At 37.5% G+C, this 24,252-nt stretch overlaps 2 protein-coding genes across 16 annotated transcripts in view; one reads left to right on the top strand and one right to left on the bottom strand.

Moving 5' to 3' along the window:
- The first annotated feature begins 3,525 nt into the window (after positions 1-3,525).
- LOC132275869 (uncharacterized) overlaps positions 3,526-24,252 on the top strand; it is a 28,114-nt gene continuing 7,387 nt past the window's right edge. For 6 of the 15 annotated variants that reach the window (XR_009470783.1, XR_009470780.1, XR_009470779.1 and 3 more), the window contains exons 1-14: positions 3,526-3,678; positions 5,849-5,926; positions 6,293-6,738; positions 6,891-6,969; positions 7,096-7,512; positions 9,513-9,610; positions 9,752-9,789; positions 9,892-9,974; positions 12,553-12,810; positions 23,150-23,227; positions 23,335-23,425; positions 23,514-23,651; positions 23,799-23,924; positions 24,077-24,156. Coding sequence is in view for 1 of the 15 variants with exons in the window: in XM_059777040.1 (XP_059633023.1) it covers positions 5,918-5,926; positions 6,293-6,738; positions 6,891-6,969; positions 7,096-7,512; positions 9,513-9,610; positions 9,752-9,789; positions 9,892-9,974; positions 12,553-12,798 (1,416 nt within the window). In the remaining 14 variants the exon portion in view is untranslated. Of the gene's footprint in view, positions 3,679-5,560; positions 5,626-5,735; positions 5,756-5,848; positions 5,927-6,113; positions 6,205-6,292; positions 6,739-6,890; positions 6,970-7,095; positions 7,513-9,512; positions 9,611-9,751; positions 9,790-9,891; positions 9,975-12,552; positions 12,811-13,078; positions 13,430-23,149; positions 23,228-23,334; positions 23,426-23,513; positions 23,652-23,798; positions 23,925-24,076; positions 24,157-24,252 lie in introns of those variants that run through there. The other 9 variants (XR_009470790.1, XR_009470781.1, XR_009470789.1 and 6 more) reach the window with 9 other exon arrangements.
- LOC132278131 (replication protein A 70 kDa DNA-binding subunit C-like) lies at positions 15,005-15,334 on the bottom strand. The gene has a single exon (XM_059779947.1). It carries the CDS (start codon positions 15,332-15,334, stop codon positions 15,005-15,007), a length of 330 nt encoding a protein of 109 aa, XP_059635930.1.

Raw genomic sequence — 24,252 nt, 5'->3', positions numbered from 1 at the left:
AAAAATAAAATAAAATAGTGTATATATATATATATGCACACACACGATATGGTAATAGATTAACAGGAACCAATATCTCATTGTTTCTCCATAAAAAAAAAGGGGGTTAATTACAATGACACCCCCTGAGATTTGCCTTAATTACAGCCATATACAAGTTAACCTCTTTTTGAACAATGAGACCCCTTCAGATTTCATAAACTTCACAAAGACACTCCTGCCAGGTCTGACACAAGTTAAAATGACGTTATTACCCTTTAGCTTTTGAATTACCCTAATTTTTTAATTAAAATAAGAAAATGTATCAAAAGGCCATTTTAGGACAAAAATACCCTCATCTTCCCTATCTCTCTCCACCCACAATCCAAAATCAATATCCAATCAGTCCCTTTACAACTTCCATTGAATTTGAATTTATCTTCATTGATTCAAGACTCATCATTTCAGATACTAAATTCACCGGAACTGTCCTTGCCGAGCTCGGTGACTTACATTCACTCACTCTAAACAATTCATCCATATCAAACGATTAGTTAATAAAGTCTAAACTCTATCATTTCAACGAGAAACCCATATACTTCTGCAACTCTCTCTCTCTCGGGCTCCAGCAACGGTGACGATGCTCTGGCAACATTGAGTAGCAGTGGTGTTGGCATGATGGTGAAGCGATTTTGACGTCGACCAGATCTTGTTTGGCAACTAGCAGCGACGTGTGGTGATGCAATTCCAACGTAGACAAGGCGACGAGATCCTGGCGACACAGAACAGACATGGTGGTGAGAATCCTATGATGGCGACGATCAAGGAAGATTCTCCCATTCTCTTTTTTTACATTTTCTTGCTTTAGATCCTTATGCTAAATGCTCTCCACACATAAATTATACCTCTATGATCACATGTTTATCTCAATAAACCCACTTCAGCTTTCACCTCTCTAGAACCCCAACCATTACCTCCATTATAAACACAAGATTCGCATAACAAGTAACAATTGAATCCAAAATTACCGAAACGGGCTTATCGCTTTCAATCATTCACTCAATAACTTAATTTGTATGCGTAAATAAATACAAATTGTAGAGTAAAATCGCAAGAATTAAGGGATACCCATTTAGAGACGAGACCAATCGAAGAAACCCATGAGGCATTTGGGGTCACACACCTAGTTTTGGTGAAAAACGTATCAAACCAAACTTGGGTTTAACTTGCTAGGCAGGTTTGTTAATTCTACGAAGAATTCCTAATTGTCGTACTTGAGAATTCCCCTACTGCGACTTCCTTCTCATTGGAGTTCTATGAGCTAGCTGTGGAATGATTTCGCAAAAACATGCCTTGATCTTGAGAAAATGCATCCAACGAGATGACATGAGAGGTTCATCGAGAGCTCGAGGAGACCACCTATGCGGGCAATCGGGATGATCGTTTTCATCAGATCAACGACCATGATCTCTTCAACACCAAAGCCATGATCACCTTGGCCAAGACGTCAAGATCATCGCTGCCAATTTGATCGTCGACGATGGTCGGTGGTGCTGGTCGTCGTCGTAAGTCAGTCGGATTTCGAGAGGGTTTGTCATGATCTAAGGGTAAGGGTATAAAGAGATTCTGTCGGTTTAAAATAAGGCTAGGGTTACATAAGAGAGGTGAGATCTGCAAGGGTTAAGAGAGTGATGACAAAGGAGTTGAAAGGTTAGAGAGAGAAACGATAGAGAGAGTTGTGGTGGTTGGGTTTTCTAAGATGGGCATTTTAGTCATTTTACGATTCTAATATTTTCTCATCATATATTAATTAAATATTGAAGGGCAATGTAGACATTTCGCTGCCAAAATTTGATATAAAACTAAGAAGGGGTGTCATTGTTCAAAAAAACACTAAGTTATATATGGCTGTAATTAAGGTAAATCTCGGGGGGTGTCATTGTAATTAACCCAAAAAAAAAAAAAAAAAAAGGGTAAAGTACATTGACACCCCCTGAGGTTTGAGGAAAGGACAAGCAGAGGAAAGTTAGCCTGTTTTTGGACAATGACACCCCTTCAAGTTTGAAAAATGGACAAAGAGACCCTGAAGATGGTGAATTGACCTTATTACCCTTTCAAATAAAATTAACATTTTAATTGACTTAAATACCCTTTAATTGAACCCAAACCCAAACCCAAAGCCGAACCCGCCTTATACAGTTCACCAGAGGAGAGAGAAGGGAGATCAGATGGATGGTGGTTGTGGCTGCGGTTGTAGTGGTGGGTGTAGAGAGAGGGGGAAGAGAGGGGCGGCCTTAGTTGAAGAGATGAGGTGAAAAGGAGAGAGAGGAAGAAGATAGGAGAGAGATTGTGGTGATGGCTGCGACAGTGGGGGTGGCGGCGGCGATGACTGCGACAGTGGCGGCGAAACCCAGAAGCATCGGCGAAAGAAATTGTCGGTGAAACCCAGAAGCATCTGTATGTGTATATACACACACTGCATATACTGCCACTGCCATCAACATCACCCCTCCGCCGTCGCCAACATCACACCTCAAACTCCGCCACCGCCATCACATCATCACACCTCAGCCGTCGGGGTTCACCCTTCACGCTCATCATCATCACACCTTCACGCGCTCCTTCTTCAGCGATGTTTTTTCGAAGCTCACCATCTGTCGCTGGGGTTCACCACCTCCTTCATGAAACCCTTGTAAGTTACAGACGAGGTTGTGGTGTTCACCATCTGCCGCCGGTGCTAACCACCTCAATTTCTCGGCCTTAGAAACCGACCGAAGCCACATTTGCTAACCCTTGCTCCAGCTTCACCTCCTACCAACAACGGCCACATCTACAAGCTTTCTCTCACATACAGAGCTCACAGCAACCCTTATCGGCGGCGAAACCACCGATTTCATCCTCAACTGTCCACATCATCCAGATCTAAAGATGACGGAACCAATTGTAGAGTCAAGCCAAACGCCCCTCCTTCAGCAATCACTCCATACTCAAAGCTTCGCTCTACACTCAAACATCAACTCTCTGCCGCCGTCAAGAATCAAAGACGCCGGCGTAGGGAATATGTCTCTATCAATCCTTGATCTGTCCGCTTCACGCCAGAAACTTGCGGCGGCGGCTGAGGAGTTATTTGAGGGGTTCTTGGAGGATGGAGGTGTCGGTGAAAGGAGTAACCAACATGTGAATGAAGGAGATGGTGAACCACTCGTCGACCGGTGGTTGGAAGGTGTGGAAGTGGTGTCATGGCCGGGTCTGGGTTTGATAGGTTTACAATATACATATAGATATATAAATATATATATATATATATATATATATGTATGTATGTATTGGTGTAATAAATGTATAAGGGTAAAAGAGTTATTTAAATTTTTAAATATTTTATAATTTAAATTAATAAAATATTAAAGGGCAATCTTGACTTTTTACAAAATTTAAGGAGCGGTTTGGATCAAGTTTTTGACCAGGGGGTGTGATTGTCCAAAAATAGACTAACTTGTATCTATTTGTCTTTGTGCCAAATCTCACGGGGTGTTTGTGTACTTTACCCAAAAAAAAAAAAAAAAAAAAAAATATCTCATCGCTTCATAGTACAGCCGTTCTAGAGATTACCAAAAACCCTCACTCTCTCATCCCTCACGGCCTGCCACCGAAGCCGGCTTCGTCAACCTCACCGACCACCCACTGGTTTTACGGCCTACGGTCAGTTCTCTCTCTTTTTCTTTTTTTCTTCAAAGTTAAAGATCCATTGCTGTTCGTGGTATACCCAAAGTACAACTTAGTGAACTTGCTGCGTGTGGTATACATAAAGTAAAACTTAGTGAACTTACTCTGTGGGTGGACAGTGGCTGTCTATATATTATATGTCTAATGTGCGTATAGATTTACACCATTTTATTACTTGAAAAATGGGTAAATCTTTATTTTACATTACAGATGGTGATATTTGTGTTTGATTATGATTTAAGGGTTCAATTCGAACAGAATATACATCCGATCTTATGAAATTTCTTTATCTTTTACACAGATCTAATGATTCTGATCTCATAAAATTACTTTAACAGAACACATATAATTTTTTATTTTTACAGTAGTTCATTTATCATTTAAGCTCACAGAACGCATACTTGATCATTCATTTTGATTATATGTTAGTGTCTCAGTAAATTGATGATCATTCATTTTGATTATATGTTAGTGTATCAGTAAATTGAAACTTAAATGGGGCGGGGCAGTGAAACTTAAATGGGACGGTGAGGGGGGTTTTGCTAAACAGTTTTTGGTGGGGAGACTTAAACCGGAGGGGGAAGGTACTCATGCCCCCTTTGCCATCCCTATGTACGTTGTAATTAATCAAGAAGAAGAAAGGTAGTAGTAAGAGCACTCTCTCTATTAGTTTCACTTGGTAATAACCAACTAATTACCCATCAAATATCGAAATTTCAGTGAGGTCACTTAGCTTTCCATAGTAAATATAGCTAGGGGTGCAAATTGGGTGGGCCCAATTCGGACAAACTCGAGCCTAGTTCCAAAGTTTTTGGGCGGCACTCTCTCTATTAGTTTCACTTGGTAATAACCAACTAATTACCCATCAAATATCGAAATTTCAGTGAGGTCACTTAGCTTTCCATAGTAAATATAGCTAGGGGTGCAAATTGGGTGGGCCCAATTCGGACAAACTCGAGCCTAGTTCCAAAGTTTTTGGGCGGGCTGTTTAACTTGCAATTTGGTTCGAGCTTGGTTTGAAAAGTAACAACCCCATTTCATTTTGATTGGAGCTCGAGTTACTGTGTGGATCAATTCGAAACCTAACCTGAGGCGGTCCTGAACTATATTTAAACCCGACTTATCAACCCCAACAATGAATCAGATATATACTGTAAAGCTGACCTCCCCGCCTTGAAGGGGACGATTTCTCCCCCAAATTTTTTTGTTGGAAAAAATAACCTCATTAGAGCATGTCAGCTCATAAAAGGTGGCTATTTATGTTATTTCAAAACTTACATCCCCAGCTTCTATTTCACGTGCCTCTCCCCCAAGAGCGATCGACCTTGTGCACCAGGTGGGTTTCTTTGCTCCCACTACACCACAACCACCAGATCGAACCTAGTCCCCCACACCCATATTGGTGTCCCCTTTGGTCTCTGATATCTCTTCGTTGGGCAGTATTCTTTATTTTTTTCCCAAAATTATATGATTGTTGTGCTGAAATTTTATGAGCACCACTGCCACTAGATCGAAACTAGTCCGCCACCCCCATATCGGCGTTCCTTTGGTCTCTGATATCTCTTCGTTGGCCTATATTTGTTTCAAATTTTTTTCCGAAATTGTATGATTATTGTGCAGAAGTTTTATGCCCTTGACCATATTGGAACAATTTGCATTTCATCTCTGTTGGAAATATTTGTGCTTTTGGATTCAGATATTCTCTACCTAGTTTGATTTGGTATAGATCTGATTCTAGCAAATACATAGCGTCGGCTTATGTAGCCTTAACAGGCGCGAGTAGTAGGGATTAAGTTTGTCTTGTTTCATATGTTTTGTTTTGTTTTGTTTTGTTTTTTTTTTTTCCTTTGCAAACTAGGTGGAGTGGGGATTTGAACTCGGGCGTACCTGCTCGAGGAGCTGGGTGCTCTATCAACTAGGCCAGTAATGCCCTCTTGTTTCGTATGCGAGCTTTTATGTTTTTTATACACAAGTGCATAAACCATTTTGTGTATCCGATGAATGTTGGGATTCCATTCTCAAGTAGTTATTTTGCACTATAAACTAAATTGAAGTACGGTATATAATTATTTGATTGCCTCCCCATTGTGATTTAGTTGTTTATTTGAAAAACTTTCAATCAATTATGTTTTTTTTCCTTCTGAAGGTTATTCTTATATTGGAGCGCCTTTTAAGGAGGTCAGAATTCAGAGCAGATACTGTAATTGGGGCAAGGATGTCTGAGGTGTCTACTTAAACTTGAATACATTCACATTCCCTTTTCATGCACTTGGATCCTCACCTATAATATCCTTTGCTGTGCTGATGGTTTTTCAACATATTACATCTGCTTTTCAACTGTGATTTTTCAACTTATTACATCTGTTTCTCAACGCAATAAAAATAAGTAGATGTAAATATGTTGAAAACAGGTGTAATTGTGTTGAAAAACCCTATGGCACCACTACAGCAAGGGAGATTACAGCAGAAGATCGGGGCTCCCTTTTTCGTACTTATATTACTGTTCGTGCATTTATTTTAATGATATGCGCTATTATCTTATTGTGGTCATCTTCACGTGTTGATGTTAGTGTTGTTCAAATAATGACAGGTTGGATATGCTCATCTAAAGGAAGAAATTGGTCATGATGTCATAGCAACATTGGCAGAGATTCTTTGTTATGATGACAAACCTCTATTTCTCTCTTTTATGAAGGAGCTATTTCAAAGAAAAGTACCAAAAACAGAAGAAGTTAGAAAGAAGGAATCATCTGATTATCAAGCTAAATATTGCCCACCAACAATTTTGCATGGAATTTGTGAGTCTGGCGTAATAGATTGTGCCATCGCTTTTCTCGGAGGGGAGACCGGTTTCATCGCTGATCTCAATATTCCCTTTAACGATGGATTATATCCATTGCATTTAGCAGCTAATGGTTTATCATATGAAATGATTACGACATTGCTTAGCCATGGAGCTCAGACTGATGTCAGAACCATAGAGGGTAAATTTAGGGGCGACTTGTTTCCTCTCAACGTATCACTTGAAACAGTAAGGTAGAAGACAGATATTATAATATAAAATTATTCTTTCTTATTTCTTTCATGGGGCCTATAATATGAACTTAGATCAAGGTTTAATACATCATTCTTAACTACTTAATTCTTTTCCCTTTTTTTTGATTGGATTTTTAATGTGGCTGATGCAGTTATCATCGATCCTTGATTGATTGGACCCCAAAACAATCTATCTTCAAATTGATCGTTGTTCTTTGTCTGCCTCAAATGGTTTGTTTAGACAAAATTTATGTGTATTACAAATAGTGTTTACTTTCTATACATTTGAATGGGTTGAGAGGTCTGATCTTTTTTTTTTTTTTTTTTTTTGTTGCTTATTATGGTTAAATATGGCAGAAAGTACCATTAGAAATTAATAGGTTGCTGGCATGGAACACAAAGGAGGTTGATAAAATATTTATTCATTATGCTATGGAGGGAGAACTTATTGAGATGGCTACTCTACTGATGGTTGCTCGAGAAAAGTTAATCCCTTTGAGCATGTCAATACGCAAAAGCATCATTGAAGAGATTGTAGGACTAACTGAAGATGAAATCAAATTGATCGGAAGTCACAAGAATGATAAGTTGGTTGAAGAGATTGTAGGACTAACTCAAGATGAAAGCAAGTTGCTCGGAATTAATAAGATTGGTAAGTTGGTTCGGTCGCTTAACGATATTAAGGCAGCGATGACGCGGGGAATATTGTTGCTCAAAGTGTTTGAGAAGGCTGGTGTTGCTCTTGAAAAATACAGGCAGTTAGTACAGAGTGAAGTAAGTTGTTATGATCCGTGTTTTTTATGGTTTTTGTGCTTGTTTCTTGCGATTTATTGTAATTCTCATATTGTTTGCAACATGCATAGATTTAAACTTTTTTTCTTTTCTTCCAGAAATTGTGTAGAGATTTATTTGGTTATGATATTTATACCTATTAAAAATTACACTGACCCCCATGTGGTTTGCCTTTGTCACCCAGATAGAACTTGGCAATGTTTTTGAAAGTCACACCTCCCGTTAGCTTTTCCACATAAAAAATGTGTGAAATGCCTAATTTGCCCTAATTTTTTAATGCTTTTTTATTATAAAAAATAGAGAAACCAAAAGACTACTTTGCCCCTAAAACCAAAAGACCCATTTTTAATGCTTTTCTCACATTTTCAGCTTACCCCACCACCGACCATTTCCAACACCACCCACCACCGCCTGCCCCTTCCTTTTCTCTCTCCCCACTCACCACCGCAACCTTCACCCCACTACCACCATTAAAACAAGCTTCGCATCAATCACATACCAACCCGAACCCCAACTCAGTTGAGTCCAACTCGTCCGCCATTGAAGCCTTGCTCGACCTCGAAACCGAGGCAGACAAAAATACCCCTATACACCTCAGTTATGTCTCTCTCTCCTCCACCACCACAATCAGCTGTCACATCCCTCTCTACACATTTCAATTGGGACACTCTCTCCTCCACCCTTCCTCTCTCTCTCACTCTCTCTTTCAATAGTCCACCTCCACCACTCCAACCACCCACCTCCATCACTCCCTTTGCCATACTCCACCACTCTAACCACCCAACCACTACACACCTCTGAAACCCTAGCCTATACCACTATTGACAACTCAATTACTTAGAATCAGTGATGTTGTGGCCTGAGTTTGGCTCTGGGGTCACAACTACGCCCCGTTTAGTACCCTCTTGTAGCCCGATATATAATGGGCGTTTAGGGTTTGGAGTGGGATATAGATAGACATTGAAAATTGTAGAAAATAGAGCGAGAGCGAGAGCTAGGGTTTGGGGGTTGAAACTAGTACCTACCAGATTTTTGCATAGCGAATGCTTTCGCCAGAATTTCATTGTGGATGTAGGCTTTGGCAAGCCACGTCTGCCCGTGCTTTGTGATTGTTGCTTGGTTGTGATTGGTTTATGGTTTTGATGGTGAAGATGGCGTCAATTTTTGGAGAATTTTTGTTTCTTTCGTGTTTTGGTTGTGATTGGTTTAAGGTTTTGATGGTGAAGATGGTGTCATTTTTTAGAGAACTTTTTTTTTTCCTCATAAATGGAGGAAATTTTTATTAATATAAACATTATGGAGAGAACTTTTCGTTTCTAGATAAGGGAAGGCATAGAGAGGTTTTAGAGAAGGTGTTTGGTGGAATGAAATTGATGAAATTGCATGACTTGCCTTCATTGGTTCATTAGTTATTTGTTTTGTCAGTGAAGGGGTTATATGGGGCCATCTTGAATGGTGAAGACTTCAATTGGGGGTGATTGAGGGTGGTCTGGACCTTGATGGTTCGACCATGGAGTAGTGGTTGCAGAGGATTGCAATGCATGTGTTTTAGAGAGAGAAGGAAGAGAAGAAAGAAGAGGTGGTGGCTGTGGGTGGGGGTGGGGTTGGTGGTGGTGGCAGCATTGTGGGTAGGTGGTTGAGATGAAGAGGTTATTTTGGACATTTAAAATTAGTTAGAATGGGTTAATTGGTAATTTAACTATTCAAAGTGTCACTTCACTAGTAAAAGGGCATTCAGGTCATTTTACCATGTGCGAGAGCGTTCATGGAGTGTCTTTGTCTAATGGAGCGAATCTGAGGAGGTGTCACTATGAAAGAATTGGGTGTCAAAGAGGCAAACCACAGGGGTGTTGTGAATGCTAGTTGTTTTTCCTTTTGAATGAAAATGGTCATCTTTCAACTCGTATTACTACCAGTTTCCTCATGTTTTAAGCTTTGACCCAACACTTCCACAAAGTTACTCCCTTAATGTTTTCTTATAGATGCCAAAAGAAAAGGTGGTCAACGACATTAAGGCGCTGCTTGAGAGAGCCGGGTTTGTTATAAACGACAAAGATGTTGATTTAAGTGACATTGACTGGTTTGGCACCTAATTACTTTGTTCAGTTGATCAGTGAAAATTTTGTATCTTCTTATCTCTCTTTCTTTAGGTGATTTGATTGTGAATAAGCTTTAGTATTCTAATGCATGTTTATTTTTTCGTGACATTAAAATGCCATAGTGAAAGTGAAAGTATCAAAGAGGCAACGGAAGAATTAGGTGATTGGTTGATTTCCACTTCAACTGACTCATGCTTCAAAGGAATTTTCCAGAAAAAACCCATTAAACTAGTCTGATTTTGTTATGTTTTGTTTTACACAGAAGAGAGTTTAACATTGAGGTCTTATTCAAAGGATCTCTGGATGCCACCTCCCTCACTGTCTAACAGTTTTTCCAAGGAAAAGGTAAGAGACATAGATAGTAGTTTGTCCTTGCTGATGTTTTTCTCATTAGGAATGGTAAATTCTTGCTTCACATATTTTGAAGTATAAATTTTAATCTTTTGGTGTGCTGTTAAGAATTATATTCATGAATACTTGAGCAACTCATATCTCTCCCATCCGCTTATCATTCCTCCCGACCTAGCAAACACTCATTTTTAGTGTTTCTCATATCCGAGGTTGATGCTACTATATTATCAGCTTTTTTATGTGGCATTTGAGGATCACCTATGTGTGGTTGGTTATATGATGCATTGATTCTACCTACATAGGTTCTTAGCACTGGAGGTTTGGAAAACGCGGGTGATGATCTCGTGGCTTATCTTTTTCTTGCCCATTCCCAAAAACTATGGTTGGGTTGATTGGAAAAATTCCAAATGTTTTTGCTGCCTCTCTCTACTCTTCTTCTTCCCTCTATTCATCTTATATTGAATTATTCTCTTTCTTCCCGTATGTTCAATTGGGTTTTGGAAGTGTCTTATGTGGCCATTTGCATAGTCCTGACTATTCCAGGCTCTCATTACAATATTATTGAAATCTACTCTTTACTTTCATACTTTTACGTACTTTTCTGCATCCTCTATTATATCCCTTTTTTTTAGTCTATCAAAGCATGAAGCTTTCAAGGCTAGAGGTGCATTTTACATAATCTCAGATTTGGTCTTGTGTCTATTAAGAGCCGTTCCACGATATTCTCCACAATTTTTTATTTATACCCCAAAAAATTGTTCTTAATAATCTGAATCTAGGTAACCTTAGGGTTGCATTACTTCATTAGTGCGGAAAAGTTTTTGTATCTACAATCTAGCAATCGATCACTTACCAAACCAAACTAATTCTGACCCCTTTCATCTATAAACCATATACATGTTCCTCTACCTTTCAGGGCGATGGTTCTATATGATTTTGTTGATAAAAGAACACCAGAAAATTATTTGTATGTAGCATATTACTAAGTCTACTGAGTCAGCCAACATCATGAGTTCAATATTGATAGGTCTTTTAATGCGTCATTCCACCACTGGAAATCAAACGAAATGCTTGGGTTTTCAGAGGCAAGATCTCCTCGCTGAACCATGTTTTGGACCAAATCTGTTCCTCCATCATAGAGAGGCTCATGGGTGGGTTTTTGAAAGATTCACCCCAATCTTGTCGTGTTTTGCTCATCTGGGGTATCTCCCCCTCCTCCTGCCATCCTCCAAGGAAGCCTCTTGACTTGAGATCGGCTTGAGAATTGTTACTGGGCTTGGGTTTATTTTGGCTTTTTTTGTATCGTATTCCCATTTATAAGTGGTGGTTTCTAATTGGGCCTGGTCTCTCACTTAGAGATCTTATCCGGTGGACTTGTCCACTTTTTTCATTTTATTGTTTTATACAATTTGCTTGAAATTCTGGAAAAAGATATATGTATAACTTCTACAATTAGCAAATTTCTTTGGCTATATATGAGCACCAAAAGTCACGTGTTTTGTTTTCCTTCCAACCTCATTTAATCCAAAGGTTCTATGTGTGATAGCCTGTTGACAACAATTGAATGTCAAACATTAAATTAGTAAGACTCACTTTTAGAGAAATTTTTGTAACCTTGTCTACTTGTAATTCTTGTTTCATTAAATGTATTTTTTTTCTTTTTCTTTTTTGGGATAAAGAATTAGCAAGTCGGGGATGTTGAGGATGTCTTTCTTCCATTTTTTTATTGTTTCAACAATATTACCAATTAAATCCTTACGACAGTGGAATGCCAAACTATCAATGAGTTGGACTCACTTTTAGAGAAATATTGGTACCCTTGTATGTGTACTTGTAATTTTTGTTTCATTATTTTTTTTTTTCTTGGATAAAGAAGTAACAAAGTGGGAATGTTGATCAACATTAAAAGTGTGCCTTGTATCCAAAAAAGCCCCAGGCTTGTCAAGGCTCAGTTAAGAGTGCTTCGACCTACTAAAGGCCAAGCCCAAGCCCCCAGACTCTCTCATTTTACGTCCTTTATTTAATGACCATTAAATTAAAATGTTTTGTATAATATCACGATCATATTTAATGGATCATATTGTTTGACTTTATGATATATTTGACAAATTCATAGATTTATGGTTGACTTATTACATTAATTGCATTCATTTTGATTCTAAATAAACATGATTGTATATGTTTAATGTCTACTTGATCATAGCTTTTTATTGTCACATCTAATTTACTAAATTTATACGCCTAAGAAATGATTTATGCAACATCAGTTTACCAGATCCTCTTAGCTTGATAGGTCAAAAATCCCATTTTTATAGAATTATTATTTTGATATGATTTTTGCACATCATTGAAATGTTGGAAAGATTTCTTTATTTTGATATTGACTAGTATGTGTTGCATAGTTCAATAATTTTTATTAAATTAATCTTTAATATGCTTCTTTATCATACATGCGCCTTTTATCAGTCTCTTGCCTTGTATTGTGCCTTGCGCTTGGGCTCCAGGAGACCTTTGGCGCTTTAGTGTATACCTTGAGCCTTAACAAGTATGCTTTTTGTGTATTTTTGAACAGAGTTCGGTCATATATAAAACTTTTAGAACATTCATCGAATATGGGCCCCTTGTTTTTACGCCTTCGTCACGGTCATACGTTACATTCCCGCTCATGGATAAAAAGACACATCGTGTTGCTATAAGTGTTAACTTTTCGAGAACCCCTAGACCCCCAGCAATGATAGTATCTGCGGCATATCTTCTATCAAGAAATCAGTTTGCCTCCTTGGCATTAGCAATCAAGAAGAGGTTAACTTGCATATGATTGGCAAATAAGGTACTGATTGCTTTTCCTGCATTTTGAATTTTTGTCTATTCATTTCAAATTTATTCCTTGAGTTTCATTTGTTGATCAATATTGTATGATCGACAACTCAACTTTGGCATATCCTCTTGCCCTATCTTCAGCTTTTACAAATAATTACCTCTACAATATGTTTTGATTTTGATTTGATTAGTGTGCATGTGGAATTTTTGGTGATTGAATTATTACCTGTTTGGATTGGATCTTTATGGATAATGAAAATTATATTGTCTTACTGTAGTCAATGGACTCATGATTGCTCTGCGGTTGACTTGGCCACTGTTTGAATTGTAAATGGAAGCTGTTATAAGAGCACTAAAGGCCGTGCATTTTCTTAAGAAGCAAAGCTGGGAGGCTTATGCAAGTGACAAATAAAATACAGAAGATCTTCTACTCATGATGCCTTGTTTTATAGTTGTTATTTTATTATTTATTTGAGTTCTAATCTCTCAACTTTGGCTGAGAGCCTGAGAGGAAAGCCTTCGTAAGTTAGTCTTGTAACTCTATGTTTTCAATTTTTAAATTTGTTTGATGTTCATACTAACTGAATAAAATATTTAAACAATTTTAAATGCATGTTCCAGTTTGTTAATTTCATGTACTTAACCATAGACTACAATTGATTGTATTTGGGGTCTAGCATAAAGGTTACTTATATATAATCATGAATTAGTAATTTTCATTGGACTATTTGAGAAAAAAATAATAAATTATGACATTTTATGCCTAAGTAAGGATGAATGATTGAAATTTATGTATTTTTCGTCAATTAATTATTTATGATTTATGACCAAGATAATAAATAGGAGGAACAAATTCTGACATTTTATGCCTCGATACTAAAAAATAATAAATTATGACATTTTATGCCTTGATACTTATTTTCATATCTTATTATTAATTGTATTGTTACTTTAGCTTGAATCAGTCAATTTTTGGTAGAATTTGTTAAGTATTAATTTTAGATTATGGGTGTCCTAATCAATTCCTTTTGGAAACAATCTTGTAAGGGAGATGATAATCGCACTTCACTTTTCTACGAGGTTTCTGTAATATCAAAGATCGCTAGGGCTTTGTTCGGTCCAATGGAAAATGAATGAAATGAAAACATTAGTTAGATGAGAAAATAATAATAATAATAATAAATAAAAGAACGGATAATAATCATGTGTCCTATATAATGAATTTATTATCGTACTTGTAAAATGCAGGTGCAATGTTCGTCGAGTGTAATATAATTCAACCAAAATAAAATAAAATAAAATGAAAGAAAAATACAATATTGTAATTAAAAATATAAAATTTTCTTAATAATATTATTATATAAGATAATAAGATTATATAATTATATATTTGATTGGTACCCTAAATTGAATTAAAATAAAAATTTATTATTAATATTTATTTTAACAAATTAAGGAGTGTCAATGTTTACAATAGTAAGGGAATAAGCTTAAAAATTGAATAAGTGTGATTTTATTATAGATTTAAATCACTTGGGTTTGCGTATGCCTATTAAGATTTAAATCATTTGGGTTTGGTATAAGCTTACAAATTAAGGAGATGCCTACAAAAAGTGCACAGGCATCTACCCAAACTCACGGGTAGCCCCTATTACCACAACAACAATGTGCAGGCATCTCTTGTCACATCCAATCTCATAGGTATCCCCTGTTACAGAACTAACAGGTATCCCCCGTTACATGGTCACAGGTAATTCTCGTTACTGCACCAGACTCATAGGTATTCCCCGTTACGACATAACACGACTCACAGCTAACCCCCGTTACAACACGACACGACGCACTGACGACAACATGACAAGACGCACATATAATAATGCGACATGACTCCCAGATAACTATGAGACACGACTCAGACAATAATGCAACACGACTCACAGACAACCGTGCAACACAACTCACAGGTTTCCCCTGTTACAACACGACATGACTCACATGTGTCCTCCGTTATAACACAACACGACTCACAAGTAGCCCCCGTTACAACACGACACGACTTACAGGTAGCCCTCATTACAAAATTCACAGGTATCCCCTTTACATAGTCACAGGTAACCCCCCGTTACATCACAGTCACAGGTCGCCCTCGTTACATCACAGTCACAGGTCGCCCTCGTTACATCATAATCAATCACAGTAATATCTCATCTCCTCTGTGGACAATCCCTCTTCATGTGGCCCGGCTGACCACACAGAAAACAAACTCCGAAACTAGGTCTATCAAGAGGACACTCTGCCTTGCTGTGTCTTGGCTGTCTACATTGATAACACATCACACTCGTCCTAGAGGACCTTGAAGAAACACCAACAATAGGAGTAACACCTGTCGTTTGCTGCTCCTGAGAAAATAGTGAAGCACCTCTGTGCCTTTTCCTATCCTGGCTCTTGGAAGAAGTACCCACATTTGTACCTCGTTCCTGAGAACCCATAATACCACTCATTTCTTGCCAATCTTTGGCTTCTGTTTCTGCCATCAGCTCGTAACCACTTCCGAATAATTCTTTAATCCCAAAAGTGTCACCCCCGGCCTAATTAAACGATTTAGACCGTACATAAACTGCCATGTCTTCTCATTTTCGATCCCTAACACATCTGTAGCGAAATGTGAAAGAGAAGTGAACTTATTCTCATACTCTGTCACTACCATGTCACCTTGTTCAAGCCCGTCAAACTGCGTCCTCAATTCCCGTCTTTTAGTCTGCGGGAAATACTTATCAAAGAAAAGACTCTTGAATGCATCCCAACTCATACTGTCAATATCATGTGCGCTAGTCATGGTCTTCCACCATACTGCCGTGTTGCCAACAAACTTATACGTGGCTGGGGTGATCTTCAACTGATCATCGGGCACGGCTATTGCCCTGAAATGCTTTTCAACTTCATTTAACCAATCGTCCGCTACCAACGGATCTGGACCTCCCTCAAATGCTACTCTCATGAGTTTGTCAAACTGAATCAGGTACCTAAGATTTTGCTTCGTCTCCGTCTCCTATGGCTGAATAGCCGATTGTGGTACCACTTGAGGAGATGTGGTATTCGCTAAATTCTGAAAGGTTGAGGCTACAGCCCCTGCTAATAAGATATCATCCACCGGTACTTGTGGATTATCATCCGTCTCTCTATCTCGACCCTGTCCTATTGAAACCCTGTCTGGTTAGGATGGCCCTTCACTTGCTCGCTGTCCAACTTCATCTGGATCCATCTCACTACGTCGTCCTCAAACACGGTTCTACAAAGACAACTAAACGATCAAAACAAGAATACATGAAGTAACTCAATCCATGAGCTATGGTGCTCACATTATCCGTTCGATAAGAACTAAAACGTTCAGAAACATAGGAATGACTAAGCTCTCCATATACGCGGGTTAGAACCCTTCGTAACCCAACACACAACACCGCCACGAACATTCAAACCCATCAACAATGAAACGCATTAGTCATACGTACATTTACTAAGCAAGGACTCAATAAATAGTAGACAATTAAGCACTTAATAATTATAGTCATGAAATACACATACTAACATTTAAACATATATGTATATAGCAATTAAGCATGCTTTAAACAGATTTAACCATTTCATTAATCATACAAAAAATTTCACATAAGCATCTAGCAAATAGGCATGTTTTCACATTCATTAAACAATGACTTAAGAAAAATAAGCACATTATCATTTAGCATGTTTAAATTTAATCACCATTTTATAAGTCTCATAATCGATTCGCATGTAAACACGTAATAGCAAGTCGTGCTTTTTAACTAAATAAACTATAACTACATAAGCATGCAATACTGTCAATCTCAACTCTAACTCAACCTGGGTCAACCCTACCCGTCGTCCTTGGGTTTTCGAACTTAAAGCTCTGATACCAATTTTGTAACGACCCAAACCGGGGTCAACTAAGGGCAATTCCGTCATTTCCTATGCTCACAGGGGATACTCAGATCATTCAAGGGTCCAGAGTCATCCTAAAACACAGCTTAGAAGGAGAAGTCAAAGTACAGGTCAATGGATAAGGTCAGCCAGCTGATGGAGAGGTTAACCAAGTCAATGGAAGGATCAGCCGGGTCAATGGAAAGGTCAGCCGGCTGAGAATGCATGGTCGGCCCGACTGAGATAGTCAGTCGGCCGAAACGACTCCCAAAGCTGCTCACTCTCGAGACTTTGGTAAAGTGATCCTTCAGCCGACTAAAAGTAAAGTTCGGCCGGCTGAAATGATCTCCAAAATTGTTTACTCCCGGGACTTCTCTAAAATGAAGTGTCGGCCGGCTGGTGATGAAGTGTCGGCCGACTGATGATGGAGTTTCGGTCGACCGATGGTGAGGTTCGGTTGGCCGAAATAAGACTTCTCAACTACACAACTCAATGGAATGGTCTCGAGATGCCTGTCAGTCAGCTGACATGCCTTGCCAGTCGGCTAATGAGCCCTGGAATGCAGCTATGTGCAGCCTGAAGGTTTAAAAACTCTAGGCTCTTTGTGAGCCAAACCCAGTGCCCAACCTATCCCAACCTCACAACAATAATGATACACATCATGAGTCATCATCATCAATGAAATTAATCAAATAACCCATAGTCATCTCACCCATCCCAATAAACCATCATGATTATTACATACTTCCATAGCCATACACAAAATACATCAAATTGTTGTCTAAAAATACGGATACATTGTCAAATTATAACAATAAAACGATAACATAGAATTGTTTAAGATTCACAAAATATATATCTTAATACAATGTGATATAAGTCCAACCCCATCCGTGTTCGTGGAAGCTCAACACCCACTAGCTCAATCCCGTGACCTGAAAAATTGTAGAGGAGTGAGCACAACGGCTCAATTGAGATTGCCTAAGTGGCACCTCCTCAAACAAAGTAAGTAATCCAATGCCTTACACACAATGAATAGGTAAAATGAGTGGGGTCATGGGAGGGATTTCACATACGGCACTTAAATTTTCAAGTAATTCATATCACCATCACATACAATGCAATACATAAAAATATCAATGCAACCGCATGTCACACCATACCCCCACTTATCCACACATCCCATCCATACCACCGTGTATCCACACCTTTCTTTTCCACTCCCACACATCTACACATCTCATCTACACCCTCACCTCTTTTATGCCTATCAATACCCTCATGTGATGCATATGGAACATCTTAGTTTCAATCACTCAATTTTCAACATTCCTTCATTATGCAATAAACAATTTCATGGCCACAACAAGTTATTTAAACAACTTTAGCGTGCTTCAATATACACTAAACAACCATACTAGGAATAACATATATAATCCACCACAGTCATTTTTTAGCATGTTATTATAAATTCATACCCAAAATAAACATTTAATTCGATCAAAACCATCAATTGGGTTAAACTCAAGCATAAACTAAAACACTAGAAATTGCATTATTCAATTAATAATCAAATTGACATGCCAAATGATGTGAAAAACATCAAACTAGCTATTAAATCCAAGGAAATCGACAATTAGACATACCTTAAAGTTGATGTAGAGAACCCCAAAATCCCCAAATCCAAGCCCTAATTTTTGGAATTCCAAGGTGCACCAAAAACACTTTTGCTTCGATCAAATCGTAAATCTTAACGAGCTCTTCAATTTGCCGCAAACGGAACCAAAAATTTCCTAATGGTTTGAGAAAAATCGAGATTTAAAGCTTGTAGGGAAAATAAATGAAAAGAGAATGAGGGAAAGAGATTCGTTGAGAGAGAGAGAGAGAGAGAGGAATGAGGAAAAGTGAGGCCAAAATTGGCCTCTTGCCCTCTTTTAATAAAAATTAGTGGGTCCCACCCTTTAAAATATCTTTTCCCTTTTTTAATTTCTATCACAAATATATATATGCACATAATAAATCACAACCACATAAAACAAATTAAACAAAATAAATGAAATACAATTAGACCCAAACAAAACCCCCGGACGCGACAATTCCGGTAGCGGGTCCCACCTAGGACTCCCGGCATAAGAAACAGAAAAATGCCGAAATGGTAACCCATTCATTTCTAAGAGTCCTGAGCTCAATGGAATGCCCCCAACCAACTCTTAGACATAACTGGCACACCCCACGGTGTTCGGCACGCGAAACGAGAAAAGACGAAAATACCCTAGAAAAAAATCAGAAATTCCAGAAAAATGGAAAATGAGAAAAATCAGAAACGTCACATATGTTAGAAATGTGTAAAAACGCCCCCCTGAATTTTCTCCTTCCTTTATATACTATATATGTTTCCTTAAATGTTTTTTCTTAAATTGTTTTATTATATTATATATATGTAATTGATTAATTTATCTCATCCCAGAAATATCAATCTCTATATATATCCACCTATGTCTCTTTATGTATATATACTCCATAAATACTAATTTATATGTATTTAGTGTATAATGTGCCCCCCTGAAAAAAAAAAAATTATGCCTCTGTCCCTGTAGCTAATTTAATGATTCTGTCATATATAAAGCCATATCTAACAATGAGTCTACCTTATTAGTTATCTCAATGATTACATCACATACATTCATTTATTTCATCCACAAGGCATAAATTAGAGATATAACGAATAATACAACCATAGATCATGTTTATAGATCACAAGGACATCAACATATATAATTAAACCATAAATTAGATTATGAAATTAATTGCACAATTAACGTGTTAGCACAAAATACTTTAGAACTTATTACGTAATTTAACCATTTATAGTAATTACGTGTAACAATATATAGCATGTATTTTCCACTAAAGTGGTAAAATTGACCAACTACTACCATATTGTCCAAAAAGTGGTTATAACAAATATTTAAATAACACGTTACACGTTATATAACTATTTAGAATTATTCACCCAACACCTAATCAACACAACATTATCCAAATTGGTTATAACAATTGGGATAAAATATATAACTAACACGTTATTTATTGTACGATATAGTTTAACCAACACATAACCAATGCAACGTTTTCCAAAAAGCGAATACCCACTTAAAGTGGTAAAACAATTTGGACACAATTAAATATGGATTTAGGGGTCCTTGTTTTATGGGATTTCTGAGTTGTATTTTTGGAGATTTAAACATTTATCGATTTTATGGATGGTTGAAGATTATTATCATTTATTATTATTTGCTTTTAATTTTTTTATTTTATTTATCACTTTGTACTATTTGCTTGCTTATTATCTATTGCCTATGATATCACCCGATTTTTGCGTGTATGATAAACTTATGTGTGAAAATTAGGGGTATCATAATTAAGGTGAGTGAGAGCCTTTACGTTGTTGAACAATATTGCATGTGTGTCTATATATATATATGGTAAATTACACTGACCTCCCATGATGTTTGAACAAATTACAAATATAAAGAATATTTCAGCGTTTATTACTTTAATCTCCCTTAAACTGGTTCACGGGTGGCCCAAAAGTGTGAAAGTCAGTAATGCCCTTATATTATAATATAGGGCGAATTACATTGACCTCCTCGAGATTTATCATAATTACATGGATCTCCCCTACCATTTTTGAAATTACTCGAGCATCCCCTAAAAACTAAACCTTGTAACACACACCACCCTTGCAACAAACATATTTTTTTTTCTTTTCCATAATTTTAACTTCATAAGTCACCTCCTTATAGACAACACCCGTTATTTATGGTTAATTATAACATTGTGTTGTTGCAATATGGTGTTGGAGAAGGTATACTTGAATTTTAGAAGGTGATTTACATACATATATGGATGTATGTATAGATTAGGAGTGAGGTAGAATTCAAAATGTTTGGAAGCAAATTGAATTTTCGTCATGGACTAGTGGTAATTGTTAAAAAGGGAGACCTATGTCACAAGATTTGTTTTAGGGGGTTAGAGTAATTTTTAAAATTTAAGGAAGGTTCGGTAATTATGATAAACTTTAAGAAAAATTAATATAATTTTTATTTTATAGAAGAAAAGAAAAAAAATTATTATTTTATAAAATTTGGCATCGAAAACAAAACAATAGAATCACAAATATGAGGAATAACTAAATGCCAAATGGTCTTTCTTTACCCAGAACTAGAGGGAAGTCTGTAATTTACCCATACGTATATATACACCCACGATATGGTACTAGACTAATAGAAATCAATATCTCATCGCTTCAGCGTACAGCCGTTCTAGAGATAACCAAAAACCCTCACTCTCGCATCCCTCACGGCCTGCCACCGAAGCCGGCTTCGTCAACCTCGCCGACCACCCGCCCACTGGTTTTACGGCCTACGGTCAGTTCTCTCTCTTTTTCTTTTTTTCTTCAAAGTTAAAGATCCATTGCTGTGTGTGGTATACCCAAAGTACAACTTAGTGAACTTGCTGCGTGTGGTATACATAAAGTAAAACTCAGTGAACTTACTCCGTGGGTGGACAGCGGCTGTCTATATATTATATGTCTAAAGTGCGTATAGATTTACACCAATTTATTACTTGAAAAATGGGTAAATCTTTATTTTACAGATATTTGTGTTGGATTATGATTTATGGGTTCAATTCGAACAGAATATACATCCGATCTTATGAAATTTCTTTATCTTTTACACAGATCTAATGATTCTGATCTCATAAAATTACTTTAACAGAACACATATCATTTATATATTTCCTTTATTTTTACAGTAGTTCATTTATCATTTAAGCTCACAGAACGCATACTTGATCATTCATTTTGATTATATGTTAGTGTATCAGTAAATTGAAACTTAAATGGGGCGGGGCAGTGAAACTTAAGTGGGACGGTGAGGGGGGTTTTGCTAAACAGTTTTTGGTGGGGAGACTTAAACGGGAGGGGGAAGGTACTCCTGCCCCCTTTACCATCCCTATGTACGTTGTAATTAATCAAGAAGAAGAAAGGTTGTAATGATAATCATGAAGAAAGGTAGTAGTAAGAGCACTCTCTCTATTAGTTTCACTTGGTAATAACCAACTAATTACCCATCAAATATCGAAATTTCAGTGAGGTCACTTAGCTTTCCATAGTAAATATAGCTAGGGATGCAAATTGTTGGGCCCAATTCGGACAAACTCGATCCTAGTTCCAAAGTTTTTGGGCGGGCTGTTTAACTTGCAATTTGGTCCGAGCTTGGTTTGAAAAGTAACAACCCCATTTCATTTTGATTGGAGCTCTAGTTACTGTGTGGATCAATTTGAAGCCTAACCTGAGGCGGTCCTGAACTATATTTAAACCCGACTTATCAACCCTAACAATGAATCGGATATATACTGTAGAGCTGAGCTCCCCTCCTTGATGGGGAGGATTTCTCCCCCAAATTTTTTTGTTGGAAAAAATAACCTCAGAGTATGTCAGCTCATAAAAGGTGGCTATTTATGTTATTTCAAAACTTACTTCCCCAGCTTCTATCTCACGTGCCTCTCCCACAAGAGTGATCGACCTTGTGCACCAGGTGGGTTTCTTCTCTCCCACTGCACCACCACCACCAGATCGAACCTAGTCCCCCACACCCATATCGGTGTCCCATTTGGTCTCTGTTATCTCTTCGTGGGGCAGTATTCTTTATTTTTTTTTTCCAAAATTGTATGATTGTTGTGCTTAAATTTTATGAGCACCACTGCCACCAGATCGAAACTAGTCCGCCACACCCATATCGGCGTTCCTTTGGTCTCTGACATCTCTTCGTTGGCCTGTATTTGTTTCAATATTTTTTCCGAAATTGTATGATTATTGTGCAGAAGTTTTATGCCCTTGACTATATTGGATCAATTTGCATTTCATCTCTATTGGAAATATTTGTGCTTTTGGATTCAGATATTCTCTACCTAGTTTGATTTGGTGTAGATCTGATTGTAGCAAATACATAGCATCGGCTTATGTACCTTAACAGGCGCGAGTGGTAGGGATTAAGTTTGTCTTGTTTCATATGTTTTGTTTTGTTTTGTTTTGTTTTTTTTTTTCCCTTCGCAAACTAGGTGGAGTGGGGATTTGAACTCGGGCACACCTGCTCGAGGAGCTAGGTGCTCTATCAACTAGGCCAGTAATGGCCTCTTGTTTCGTATGCGAGCTTTTATGTTTTTTATACACAAGTGCATAAACCCTTTTGTGCATCCGACGAATGTTGGGATTCCATTCTCTAGTAGTTATTTTGCACTATAAACTGAATTGAAGTACAGTATATAATTATGTGATTGCCTCCCCATTGTGATTTAGTTGTTTATTTCGATTATGTTTTTTTTTTTTTTTTTTCCTTCTGAAGGTTATTCTTATATTGGAGTGCCTTTTAAGGAGGTCAGAATTCAGAGCAGATACTGTAATTGGGGCAAGGATGTCTGAGGTGTCTACTTAAACTTGAATACATTCACATTCCCTTTTCATGCACTCGGATCCTCACTTATAATCTCCTCTGTTGTAATTGGGGCATATGTAATATGTTGAAAACAGGTGTAATTGTGTTGAAAAACCCTATGGCACCACTACAGCAAGGGAGATTACAGCAGAGGATCGGGGCTCCCTTTTTCTTACTTATATTACTGTTCGTGCATTTATTTTAATGATATGCGCTATTATCTTTTTGTGGTCGTCTTCACGTGTTGATGTTAGTGTTGTTCAAATAATGACAGGTTGGATATGCTCATCTAAAGAAGAAATTGTTTGTTATGATGGCAAACCTCTATTTCTCTCTTTTATGAATGAGCTATTTCAAAGAAAAGTACCAAAAACAGAAGAAGTTGGAAAGAAGGAATCATCTGATTAACAAGGTAAATATTGCCCACCAATAATTTTGTATCAAATTTGTCAGTTTGGCATAATAGATTGTGCCATCGCTTTTCTCGGAGGGGAGACTGGTTTCATCGCTGATCTCAATATTCCCTTTAACGATGGATTATATCCATTGCATTTAGCAGCTAATAGTTTATCATATGAAATGATTGCGACATTACTTTGCCATGGAGCTCGGACTGATGCAGAACCATAGAGGGTGAATTTAGGGGCGACTTGTTTCCTCTCAACGTATCACTTGAAACAGTAAGGTAGAAGACAGATTTTATAATATAAAATTATTCTTTCTTATATCTTTCATGGGGCCTATAATATGAACTTAGATCAAGGTTTAATACATCATTCTTAACTACCTAATTCTTTTCCCTTTTTCTTGATTGTATTTTTAATGTGGCTGATGCAGTTATCATCGATCCTTGATTGATTGGACCCCAAAACAATCTATCTTCAAGTTGATCGTTGTTCTTTTGTCTGCCCCAAATGGTTTGTTTAGACAAAATTTATGTGTATTACAAATAATGTTTACTTTCTATACATTTGAATGGGTTGAGTGGTCTGATCTATTTTTTTTTTTTTCCT

The sequence above is a fragment of the Cornus florida genome, unplaced genomic scaffold, assembly GCF_030987335.1.
Source record: "Cornus florida cultivar Cherokee Brave unplaced genomic scaffold, ASM3098733v1 CherokeeBrave_3.0.0_Hap2_Chr10, whole genome shotgun sequence".
NCBI classification, from domain to species: Eukaryota; Viridiplantae; Streptophyta; class Magnoliopsida; order Cornales; family Cornaceae; genus Cornus; species Cornus florida.
Note: the sequence above shows the minus strand (reverse complement) of the source record. Positions and strands in the feature narration are given on the sequence as shown.

What these genes read in the sequence shown, in the direction of transcription:
- LOC132278131 (XM_059779947.1), bottom strand. Translation starts at nt 15,334, where the DNA reads ATGGCAGAAACAGAAGCCAAAGATTGGCAAGAAATGAGTGGTATTATG.